Genomic DNA, 12,623 nt, shown 5'->3' with positions numbered 1-12,623 from the left:
GTATATGTGTAGCTATTGAGCATATGAACTCTTACTTGATTGACTATATTATAACATTTTACTTTACATTTTATTTTACTTTAGAGTCTAGTTAAAGGAAAATTAAAGGTAAAAAAGTAGCTGGTAAGGTGCTGGTAAGGGAGGAAAACTGATGCTTAGAGCAGGAGCTGTCAAACGCAGCAGAGAAAAACCTCATCACCACAGTAACCAAATACACCTGTCTCAGAGCACTCTTTTAGGATGGAAAAGGGAAGTGCTGAAGTGTTTCAGCCCTTGGCCCTAGCTGCAGTCATGCCTGAGGCTGTAGCTCAAGAAGCAAAAGTGAGAGCAGAGGCTGTATCAGAATTGCAACCTAAGGTTAATTAGAGGCGAAACAGTGTAAAGCTGCTGCTCGTCCGTCAAAAGTACAAGTGTAAATCATTCTGCCTAAACTTGATGCCAACCAGATGGTTAACAAAAACTGCTGATAAAGATGAGTCTTGCTTCATCTACATTTAAAATTTTGTCCGGCTCTTCACAGATTCCCACTCAACGGTTATGGTTAGGGGAAGTTGGCCACCCATCTCTGACTTAAACAGTGTCAGCTTTTTTATATATATATTTAGAGTTGGATGGAGAAGTCAATTTGACCAGTTCTCACAAATCAACTACAGACTCAAAATTTTAGAGAGATGTTCCTGATGGGCAGCATCTGCAAGTAAAAAATGTCAGCAACATTCTTCTTGCATTTTCCTGCTAATATCTCTGGAAAAACATGAGGTAATGTGTGTAAGTAGCAGTTTATCTTCTAGAGCTTTTTCATTTGCATGAAAATTTTTGCTGAGCTGATATAAAAGTTGCTGAGCTATGGTGAATTGCTACATACAGCTGACCTTAAGTTCCTTTTCTTGCACTCAGTTATATTGTGGCTACTTTTAGATACATGAGGTGTTGATATCAACACAAAAACAGTCACGGAGCTTCATCTAGCATTCTTGACATGTGGTTCAAACATGTCTATATCCACTGTCTATTTGTTGCATCATGCCTGTCTTCTGTGCACTGTACACTTCTGAATATTTTTTTAACTTCCTCAGCAGACAGTCTTCCACTGAAAAGTAAATGTGTGAGCAGCACCTGCAGAAAAGTCCAGACCATGCTGGCTGCATATTCCTCAGAAATTCTCTGGTGTTCATGTGTGAAAACGACAGTGATCAGCTTTAATGTGTTCTGTCACAGAACAATATAGAGCTAAAAAAAAAAGAAAAAAAAACGTTTTTATGTGCAGCACATAGCTCTGAGAGAAATTAATGAGAGGTAATGCCTTTCATGGCTGATATTTTACACATCCAGAGTATTTTTTATCTTATTCGTCTTTTATACAACAGGCAATGAGCTTAAAAGATATCATTCTTCATGACTGTAAAGAATGTGTTTATAATTTCTTTTTTTTTAAAGTTTCTTGCTGCTTCAACAGAGAAAATAGTGCCTTAAACACTGCCTGTAACTTTTTTTTTTTTTTTTTTTTACCTCCACTGCATTAATAAAAGCATTTCTTTTACTTTTGTCTAAAACATTTCTTTAAGTTTGTATAATAAAATACTCTCTGGGATAAAATAGCTTGTTTATTTTCATTGTGTATACACTTGTCTGCAGTGAATGATGTTATATGCAGAGGTATCAGTTATTGATTACCAATTCATTACCGTGTGTTTATCAGAAAGGGGCTAATTATTATCGTTTCATGATTCATCAGATTTGACATTGCTCTGAGCTCTTTAATGGGGGAGCAGTAATGACAAATTAAGTTTCTTTGAATGTTATGATACAGATACAGATTTTTCTTTTCATGCTGTTTTGAATGCCTTGCTGCTGGAATGATTTTCATTGGCAAATCTGGCACTTTAGTTCATCTGTTATAATGCGTGACCATGGCAACAGGGAAGTTGTTTGCATGTGGGAACAACTGATCGAGCTATTCCAAGTCCAAGTCATAAAGCCTGGAAAATCGCAAATTCAGATGTCAAGATGAAGAACAGATGTCAAGGATTAATATCAATAAAGATGAAATGCAGAAAAATAAGGAAGACGTTTAAACCATTCTGCTTACAAGGTTACAACAAAGGAGGAGAGATTACAGCATCTGTTAACAACAGATGCTGTAATCCTCAACATGTCACATTTTTGCAGACTGGATGTTGAACTAAGTTCCTGCCCTTGTTGTCTGCTGCAGTTTACCTTTATTACTCGCTGATAGTGTGAACGACGTCATCTGCTAAATTGTTGCCATGCTATGAAAACGACACCCCAATCCATTCATGGTAATATCAGAATAAAAAAAACTCACCTTTTTAAGAAAGCTTACTGCTAAAATATCTTTTATATAGCACTTTGAGATTATTAAATATAATGTGCAATACGTGTAAAATGTATGCTTATTATTATTATCAATAATATTTCTACCACACCTGTTTATGCTAGATTTCAGATTTCTAAGTGTTTATCAGCTGAATTGTATTTAAATTGTTTTGTTATCTAACCATACCAGAAGCATATCCTTCAGGACAATGGTTTAGACGCAGGAAATATTCATAGAAAGGGCTGTGATATTAGTCAAGCCAACTTGGGTACATTTCCGATTCCTCACCATTCCTCGAGTTTTCTGGGGCACTCTGAGAGCACACCCCCCCACTGACCCATTTCTTATTTTTAAAGAAATGGATGCAGTCTGGATGCAGACCGAAATGAATCAATACCTCCTACGCCTTGCCAACAACCTATGTAATTCAGTTGGGATTTTTTTTTTTGTGTGTGTGCAATCTCGCTGACAAATACAGTAACATACATTTACTATAACCTCGGCCGCATGTCAGAGAAACCAGGCATTAATATGCAGCTTCATTCAGGCAGGTTTCCACAAGATGTTGGCAGCCAAAAGAGCAGTAACAAGGGTGAATACTGATGGGGGGTGGCTAACTTGGGTTTTCAGCTCATCCTAAAAATCTGTCTGAGGATGTTTCATGACTTTTTGCAAGAAAAAGTCCAACACCAAAACTCTTTCTAACTAGATCGTCTGTATGTATGGAGACAGAATCATCTCTAAAACTCAGACGGTCAAAGTTTGGACTTTAAAATAGTGTTTATTGAATAAGTTAGTTGGTGAAACATTGTAATCTGGTACAAACGATCCGAAAAGCAAACATTCTAAGACAGTTGTTTGAGTTTAGGTGGTTGTTTTGAAAATGCCAAGATGAAGGAAATAATTTTTGAACTGTGTTTCCACAGGAGATTCTAAAGTTAGCTCCAAAAGCAATTGTTTGTCCATGTCTGTCTATCTCAAGGATTGCTGAATGCTGAATGTCTTCTAAAATGAAAATAAGACAATATATTTTTAGGGGAGATATTATGCCGTAAGTCTTAGGAGAATTAGGAAAGAAGAAGTGATATATCATATCACATATACAGTCATATCCTGGTAAAAAAAAAAACTTCTAATTGTACCATTTGGAGGTAAACAGGTGAGTTCTTTGATGATTTATCACTACCAGAGCGGGACTTGAATTTTTTTTAATCTGTGGGGGCAGCAACGATGAGACGTGAAGTGTATTTAGTGTTTCAACTAGCAGAAGAAGAGATTCGACCTCTTCTTCTTCTTCGCCTTCTTTAGCACACACCGGTTGTAGCGTCTCAACTGTTCAACTTCATCTCTGAGTAGATCTGCCCAACTTATCTCCGGTTGACATCAAGGTAAAACACTTATTTCTCGTGTCGAAACGGTTATTGGTTGGTTAAGGTAATTAGCCGGTTTGCTGTTTTGTGTGTGAAGTCTGACAGGCTCGTATCTTTATTTAGTTAATGTTGGAGAGTTGCGCTAATACTTTCACCTGCCTTCAACGGTGTGTGTGATCCGCATAAAACACAATGTCACACATGTATTTTGAAACGGTTTACACCTATGAGTAATTTTCTTCATTCAAGGACATGGTTTATTACTTTCTATTGAAATTTTTATTTTGGTGCCTCAAACGTATGTAATAATAATTCATTTTGCCAACATTTTACATCAAAGTCTTAATGCGCTCTCGGTTTATTTATTTCTGTATTTCTAACGTAGGAGTAAACCTGAAGTCGTACAATACCTCGACTTATGATAATCATGTTCCAGAGTTGCAATTGTGGAACAAAATGTATATCTAATCTTATGCCACTTTTAGATTTCCAATAACAGGTGAAGTGATTTATACCAACCACCCAGTTGCAATGTTCTGAGAAACCTTGGTCCTGGCATTCACGTGGGTGCACCATGCACTCATACATGGTTGTAGACCAAGCATCAGCACCTCCTGAGCTACTTAAAGAAAAAGCACATCACAACCCCCCCAAAAAACGGTTCAGGAATGATTCTAGGAAGACAAACACACACACCAAAAAAGTGCTGGCCTGCCATCCAGACTCCCAGATCATGATCAGGTCATGATCCACATGTCGGTGTCTTTAAAGTTTTCTTTGACGTACAGCTGTTCTGAGTTGCTTGACTGTATGCAAAGTTAGCTGAGGGGATCGCATCATGTGGCAGATCGCAGAGCGACTTCGCGATGACAAAGTTCTGCCTCGATCGTCAACATTTTCTCTGCTTAAACTTCAATTCACAAACTCTGGTTAGCTGTAACATGCAAGCTGACCATTCTGCAGCAGATGCAGCAACTTCAGCATCTCAGCTGCCATGTGAGTAATCAGCTGAGGAAGCCTAATCCAATTAGGACAGTAGCCTGCTGTGTCGCACTACTAAGCTTGCAGCCAGGTCAGGGTATTTTTGTAGGCTTCAGCTGGAGAGGAGGGTAAAGGAGGTACAGCGGACGTATTCCGGTAAAAGAAATGGAGGTCTTAATGACTTCCCTTTGCATTTTGGTTATGCATTTTGCCTGAAATCAGAGTTTACTTTATAAATAAATGCATGTTTCTCACCTGTAACATGAATTGTCTCTAATCTCCAGGTTTTGCACCATGTCAATTGTCAAGATCCACGCCAGAGAGATCTTTGATTCTCGTGGAAACCCCACAGTGGAGGTTGACCTTTACACTGACAAAGGTAGGTCTGAATAAATGAATGTGTGGATTCAGAAAAAACTGTGAAAAAAAAAAAATGCAGTCTTTAAACCAATTCCTCATTTAGCTCATTAAAATGAGCTCAAAGATGGTATCCCCTCACTCCCCTGTGTGTGTTTGTTCTTCACGTTTCTCAAAAATCTGATCATCTGATCTTCTGGGCACAAATGGACATGAGGACCTTTAGTACCAAGTACAGGTCCTTTGCATGTTTTAGCATTTAGTTGCTTTATGTTTTGTTTATGGTAGCTTTTCGAAATTCGCCTTTACACCAATCTCACCCCGTGGAGAGTGAAGGATTCTGGGCGTTCCTGCAACCAGGGCTGGGAGGTTAAACATTCTCAAAACTGGGTCAAAATAGGGTGATGAGCCTGACACAGTTTTAGTCGATCCATTCATGGAGCAAACAGCCTATGCTTCAGCACAAATAACCTGTCAACGTGCAGTGCCAAAAAAAAAAACAAACATTTAATACAGCAAAGCATCATTTGAGCCACCAACAGGTGAGAAGACTGAACAGAAATGTGGAGGGAAATGAGTGGCCCTGATAAGGGGAACAGAAGTGGGTGTGAAACTGAGTGTAAACTTTCAAAATCAGAACAGTTGAGGTGATTAGTTTTTAAAAAAACAAAATCTATTTTTAAATCGTACAAAGTAGTAACATCTTCTTATACTATAAAGCTTTGTGTCCCACACCTGTTCTTTGCCTTTGACAAAAAGCCCAAACACACTTGTTACATCAACTCCTCCGCTCTATATGCACAGGTACGCTGACTGAAAACCTGTTCATGAAACAACTGTCTGGATGATGACCCCAGCACAACAACCCAACAAAGTCCAGCCTTCGGCTCAGATTATTCCACATATTTCCCAGACTGCCCCCAAGTGGCAACAAAACGCTACGACATAGATTTGTGTTTGTGAAGCCCAAACGCAGGGCTGTTAAAGCAGCAGTTTAAACCTTTTACAACTAATTGCCTGCATGTGATGCATTCAGAGAAAAGTAGTAAATTATAGCTTTTTTTTTTAGTACCACCCACTGCCACAAATGAATTGTCACCCTGTTGGAATTACTGGAGTAAAACTAGAGCACAGTCCCTCCCTCTCACTGCTTGTGGATTGAAACCATGTTAAAATGGCAAAGAATTTTAGGAAATTGGAAACGCACACATGTGATCTGTAAACAGAGCATTCAGAACAATGTCGACTCGCTTCTGTTAAGTCAAACCAGTCAGTTTCCAGGTTTCAGAGTGATAATTATGAATATAATTTAAGTATTGTACCAGGAATCAATTTTGATAACTACAGAAGTCAGAGCTTTGTCAGCACAAACACATTGTTTTTAGTATTTGTAGCGTGTCTCTGAATTTTAGTTTGTTGCATCTGCATAAAGCCGGATATTCTCGAATGAAATATCCGGCTTGCTCAGGACGCCTTTTAAGCGTTTCTGTTATGCTTATGTGATGTCGGCACCTGTAGATGTGTAAATTCTCTCTGAAACCAACCACACTCGTTTTATTATATTTCTATTCATATATCTTTGTTCTCCATGTTTCTATTTGTCAGGCTTGTTTCGGGCTGCTGTACCAAGCGGTGCATCCACTGGAATCTATGAAGCCTTGGAGCTCCGGGACAATGACAAGTCTCGCTACCTTGGGAAAGGTTTGTGCGTCATTTTTGTCATTTCATTGGAAAAGAAATGGGTTAAACTTGTTCTTGTGATAAACATTTTATTTCTACCACTAAATATTGGAAAAAAAAAACAAAAAAAAACTGTATTGTTCTCACAATTTGACATGTTTACCTCTATCTTGTACTTTCTTTACTCTCCATTCTGTCTCTGTTCTTCTCTGGCAGAGGTGAAAGGGTTAGTGAGTCGCCAGTGCCTGTCCTTCTTACTTTTTAAAAACTAGAATCTGCTTGTTGGACAACAGGAGATTACACAATCGTAAACGAATGCCTATCAAATGCCTTCACGTGACATGTGCATGGTGAATTGACTGCGACGCATGCTGTCACTACAGTGTTGATATGTGGACTGATTAACTTCTCCGTTAGACTAAAATAATGACCTGTGGGAAGCTAGTAATACAAAAACTATTTCCTGCATGTGAATTTAAGAATGAATGGTTGCATTTGTAAATCTGTTGGCTCAAACACTTGGAACACGGTGAATACGCACTAATCTTTCCATCGCAGGAGTCTCGCAGGCTGTAGAACACATTAATTCAACCATTGCACCTGCTCTTGTTGGCCAGGTAAGATGATAATTCTGTCTCTTCTGTCTCTTTTTTTTTTATTTATTTATTTTTTTTTGGCTTAAGTGTTAAGATTTTCTCCCCCGACGCAATTCAAATATGAATCTTCCGTTTTGCTCAGGATGTCTCTGTGGTTGAGCAAGAGAAAATTGACCAGATGATGATTGACCTGGATGGCACAGAGAACAAATGTACGGAGCAATCGCACCTTCATCTAATCTATCGAATCTGTATTTTGAGCATAACTATAAGTCAATAACTGTGACGCGTGCATGAATCTGAGATACTTTTGTGTCCCCGCTTCTGCTTTATTATTGATGAATCGTCAATAAATGCGGACATTTGACGAAGTTTCTTTACTACCAACAGCCAAATTTGGAGCGAATGCCATTCTGGGCGTGTCTTTGGCTGTCTGCAAAGCTGGCGCAGCAGAAAAAGGAGTCCCCTTGTATCGCCACATCGCTGATCTGGCAGAAAACCCAGAGGTCATCCTGCCTGTACCGGTGAGACTTTGTGTCAAATACCATGCACACACTTACTGGCGCCTTCCTCTCATTCAGTTCACCACAGGCCTCATTTCTTCCCTCTCCACCTCCACCAGGCTTTCAATGTGATCAACGGCGGCTCTCACGCAGGTAACAAGCTCGCCATGCAAGAGTTCATGATCCTACCAATCGGTGCCAGTACCTTCAAAGAGGCCATGCGCATTGGAGCTGAGGTCTACCATAATCTCAAAAACGTTATCAAGAAGAAGTACGGGCAGGATGCCACGAATGTTGGCGATGAAGGCGGCTTTGCTCCAAACATCCTGGAAAATCAGGAGGGTAGGAAACTGGTTGTATTAACGTCTCCTCTGTTGTCAGAACATATCTTAAGACTTAGTTTTGATGTTCCTTCCGAAACTGAAGTTGGATTAAACTTAATTTCTCATGAAATCTTTACACTGGTTTCCAGTCAGTCACAGAATAGATTTTAAAAGCCTGCTGATGGTTTACAAATCCAGGAACGGTTTAGGCCCAAAATACATCTGTGATATGTTCAGAGAATATAAACCCAGCAGAGCTCTTATCCAAGGACTCAGGTCAGCTGGTCCAGTCCAGAGTCCAGACTAAACATGGAGAAGCAGCATTTAGCTGTTATGCTGCAAACAAGTGGAACAAACTGCCAGTGGAGATTAAACTTTCACCAAATGTAGACATTTTTAAATCCAGGTTAAAAACATTTCTGTTCTCATGTGTCTATGCATGAAATATCTTTTAACTTATCTAGACTGTTGCTTGTTTTTAAATTCATTTAAATGTTTTTATTTGTTTCTCTTTATATTCTTTTATGTATTTTTTTTAATGCTTCTTTCACTCCCTACTGCAATGCTTTTATTTTATGTAAAGCACTCTGAATTGTTTGTACATGAAATGTGCTATATAAATAAATTTGATTTGATTTTTTTTTTTTGATTTGATGACAAAATCTGTAGCTTAGATAAATGACTACAAATGCATGAGGCTGATGGAAATCTCACTTTACGGCACATTTGGGGGAAAAAAAAGAGAAGAAAAATCATCTAAAAATCAAAAGTACAGACTTGAACTAAGAGTTCAAAAAACAAATTTGACACAGTGTTGAGAATGAAATACACGCAGTTGAAGGTCTCTATCTCTGGTTACTCAGTAGACATCTTCATTTTGATACATTTCTCTGATTGTCCCCGCAGTTTCGTAGCGATCGTCGTGTTTAGTAACGAGCAGCAACTGGCAGTGAAATGATGAAGTCGCGTCCCTTTTTTAATATCTCTTTGTTGTTGCTGTTTGAAAACCTGCAGCTCTGGAGTTGCTGAAGGAGGCCATTGCCAAAGCAGGATACACCGATGAGGTTATTATCGGCATGGATGTGGCTGCGTCTGAATTCTACAGGGATGGAAAATACGACCTTGACTTCAAGTCGCCTGACGACCCGAGCCGTTACATCACTCCCGATGAGCTGGCTGATCTCTACAAGAGCTTTGTGAAGGATTATCCAGGTATAGACTTGACTCTTTTTAGGCATTCTTTAGCACAAAGAGAGCAGGGCACATAACAAAGTAGGTATTTCACCAAATAGCTGAAGAAACAATTTATTCTGTGCTGTTAGCAACGTTAGTTTTACAATATGAATTGCCTACTGTCTCTGGATATCTGTCAACGCCAGCAGTAGTTCATTAATGTTCTTCCTTATTTCAGATTTATTCATCTTCTTGCAAATAGTGGAAAACACATTTTCAACAACAACTTAAATTTAAATGTTTTTATGAAGCGGAAAAGAGGTCCAGGACCAGTTGGAGGTCCTCGCATTTCTAAAGCAGATAGGTCCTTAAAAATCAAAACATCTGTCACAATGTCAAGCAAATATGAATTCTACTATGACTTTTCCCATTTTTCGAATGAACATTTCCCATTTCAAAGGTCCTAAATCTAAATGTTTAACCGTAACATCGGTTTGTAGACAATTACTCACAGATGCTAAGAATGTTTTGTGTCGTTTCTTTCTTGTTCGAACACAGGAGAATTCAAAGCTCTATGACTCGACCTATGATGGTTCTTGCACAAATCCAACGTGTCACATAATTATGTTGATGCACATTCACAGAAATAAAAGTCAGTGTAGAAGCTAAGCCAATGCTTTAAGCCACTGAGTCATTTCGACAGGAAACCTATTTGACGCGCTTTTACCATTACCATGACGGATGAATGAGAGTCCAGTTGTGTTTCAGTTAAGATGCAAACAACTCCATTTATTTCGCATCTCATGCCTTAAATCGCACATCTCAAAAATGCACCCGCACGCAGCATGAGGTGATGCTGCACAGCGGTCAAAAACTGTTTTGCTATTCCGGTTGGAAACACCTGACGAGCCCCCAAAGATTCATACAGTATATAGTCTGATCCGCCAATCACAATCTGACCATGACGCACAACAATTCAGTTTCTTTTTACCGTTGCTGAATTTGGTTCTTATGAAACCACAACTGGATCACACATGCTTCAGTGCAAGTCCCCCAATCTTCTGTTTAACTCTTTATACAGTCGTGTCCATCGAGGATCCTTTTGACCAGGATGACTGGGCAGCCTGGAGCAACTTCACTGGCAGCACGGACATCCAGGTTGTTGGAGACGATCTGACTGTGACAAATCCTAATCGCATCTGCAAGGCTGTGGAGGAGAAGGCCTGCAACTGTCTGCTGCTTAAAGTCAATCAGATTGGCACAGTTACAGAGTCGATGAACGCGTAAGTCAGCACCTTAAAGCTGAGCTCACTGGATGGAACTAAACGAGCGTTAATGGGCGCAAAACAAAATACCCCGTACGACGGTAGTTTTTTCACTGAAACGTCTCTCCACTCTGCAGGTGTAAGATGGCCCAGGAGAACGGCTGGGGTGTGATGGTCAGTCATCGTTCCGGTGAAACAGAGGACACCTTTATAGCGGATCTGGTGGTTGGGTTATGCACTGGACAGGTAACTTTCTTTCTACAAGTGTGACCTTTTTAGAAAATATCACATTACACATGCATGCTTAAAGCTGTGGATTAGTGTACAAATCACAAACTCTACAAACCCTTTGCACGAGTTAAATGCAGTGTTGCATGCGGTGAAATATAAATCATAACGTGGTCAAATAAAAAGGAAAAGCTAATATACAAAATGTTTTTCACATCCAGATTAAGACCGGAGCTCCCTGCCGCTCCGAGCGCCTGGCCAAATACAACCAGATTTTAAGGTAGGTCCAAACCAAACTGTGCGGTTTTACTTTGTTTTATGGATAAGTATGACTAGGGCGGCCGTGGCTCAGTGGTTAGTCGGCCGTCCAATAACCGGAAGGTTGGCAGGTTTGATTCCCACTCTCGCCACTCAAAAAGATTGGAACTGACAGCTGGAGGGGTGTCAGTCCACCTCCTTGTCACGGCTGAGGTGCCCTGGAGCAAGGCACCATACCCCCATGCTCCCCAGTCACTGAATGGCTGCCCACTGCTCCAGGTTGGCACCTGTTGACACACACATGCACAGGGTCACACACTCATAGAGACGGATGCCAACCTGGATGGGTTAAAAGCAGAGGACAAATTTTGTGTGTATGCATGACCAATAAATCTGATCTTAATCTTAAATTTTGTGCATGTTGGTATTAGTCCCGGCCATACCTGAGAAGAGCACATTAGTCTGAATATTTCAGTGTCTTGAAATGGAACTTTATCTCTGGCCTCCCTGGTCAGGGTTGTGTATCATTAAACAAGACCTGATGTGTTTTAAGGGCAAAAACCTGCTTCAAATGTGCTTCATTGTTTTGCAGAATTGAAGAGGAACTGGGAGACAAGGCTCGGTTTGCTGGGAAAAACTTCCGGAAACCTGTTATTGAGTGAAGGAATGAATCACTTGTGGATTCCTACACAATCTGTGAAAATACCTTAGTGCAATAATGATTCATGTAAAGCTACTTGCATACTGCCAGCGGTTAGGAATTTGTAGAGAACATATTGTCATGAGCGTAATTGTTACTCCTCATGATCAAGTCTTCTGTACTTTTTTTCTGAGTTGGAGTAAAATAATAGTTCTGATTGAAGCAATGTAATTGTTTTCACAACAGCTGCACTTAGGGAAACAGTTAATAAAGTTTGGTTAGTGACTAAATGTGTTGTGATTGTTATTGGTGTGTGTCTAATTTAAGTGCCTATTTACTGAAGAGTCTGTCTTAACAGTCTGCATCATTATGACACTGGAAAACTCACTGAGGTAAAGCACATCATACTCTTTGCATGTTGATTGAAATGGGCCAGTTTTTCACTCCTATATATCTTTATAGATATATACTTTGTAAATATAGTGGGAATTTTTAAAACCTACATACATTTGTTTTTTCAATTCTAAAATTTGTCTGAGTAAATAAATGACACGCAGGAATTTTTCTTCAGGATATTACTTATACGGTTTTTTTTTTGTTTGTTTAGTTTTTTTAAAAATAATTATTTTAGGATTTGTCAGGAACGTATTACATGGCTAACTATTTTTTTTTTTTTTACGATGGGATGTATGACATCTGAATAATTTCATATCTCCTCTTAAAGTGAGGATGTTTACATTAGTGTCTTAAGCCGAACCCTCGAGCACCATTTTGTTACTGCTGCTGTCCAGTAGAGCCGTTTCTGTTGGTGGTGATCAGTGTAATGTCTCGCATAATAATTAATGACCGCAGCGGTACACACAGTGTGATGTGGCTGGTTCATGGCCGCCTGTTCAGCAGCAGCAGCAGCG

The 12,623-nt window shown here is 39.5% G+C and overlaps 1 protein-coding gene across 1 annotated transcript; it reads left to right on the top strand.

The window, feature by feature from the left end:
- Window positions 1-3,642: 3,642 nt before the first annotated feature.
- Window positions 3,643-12,002, top strand: eno1b (enolase 1b, (alpha)). Its single transcript, XM_075461148.1, has 12 exons — window positions 3,643-3,726; window positions 4,974-5,068; window positions 6,652-6,747; window positions 7,285-7,343; window positions 7,465-7,534; window positions 7,713-7,846; window positions 7,945-8,167; window positions 9,163-9,360; window positions 10,403-10,604; window positions 10,724-10,832; window positions 11,036-11,094; window positions 11,665-12,002. The coding sequence occupies exons 2-12, from the start codon at window positions 4,984-4,986 to the stop codon at window positions 11,732-11,734; spliced, it is 1,305 nt and encodes a 434-aa protein (XP_075317263.1). The 5' UTR covers window positions 3,643-3,726; window positions 4,974-4,983; the 3' UTR covers window positions 11,735-12,002.
- Window positions 12,003-12,623: the final 621 nt, after the last annotated feature.

Source organism: Odontesthes bonariensis, chromosome 3 (assembly GCF_027942865.1).
Source record: "Odontesthes bonariensis isolate fOdoBon6 chromosome 3, fOdoBon6.hap1, whole genome shotgun sequence".
Lineage (NCBI taxonomy): Eukaryota > Metazoa > Chordata > Actinopteri > Atheriniformes > Atherinopsidae > Odontesthes > Odontesthes bonariensis.
This window is presented reverse-complemented; position numbering and strand designations above follow the sequence as displayed.

Coding starts and splice junctions, on each gene's coding strand:
- eno1b (XM_075461148.1), top strand. CDS start 4,984: ATGTCAATTGTCAAGATCCACGCCAGAGAGATCTTTGATTCTCGTGGA. Junction 5,069..6,651: donor TGACCTTTACACTGACAAAG/GTAGGTCTGAAT, acceptor TCTATTTGTCAG/GCTTGTTTCGGGCTGCTGTA. Junction 9,361..10,402: donor CTTTGTGAAGGATTATCCAG/GTATAGACTTGA, acceptor CTCTTTATACAG/TCGTGTCCATCGAGGATCCT.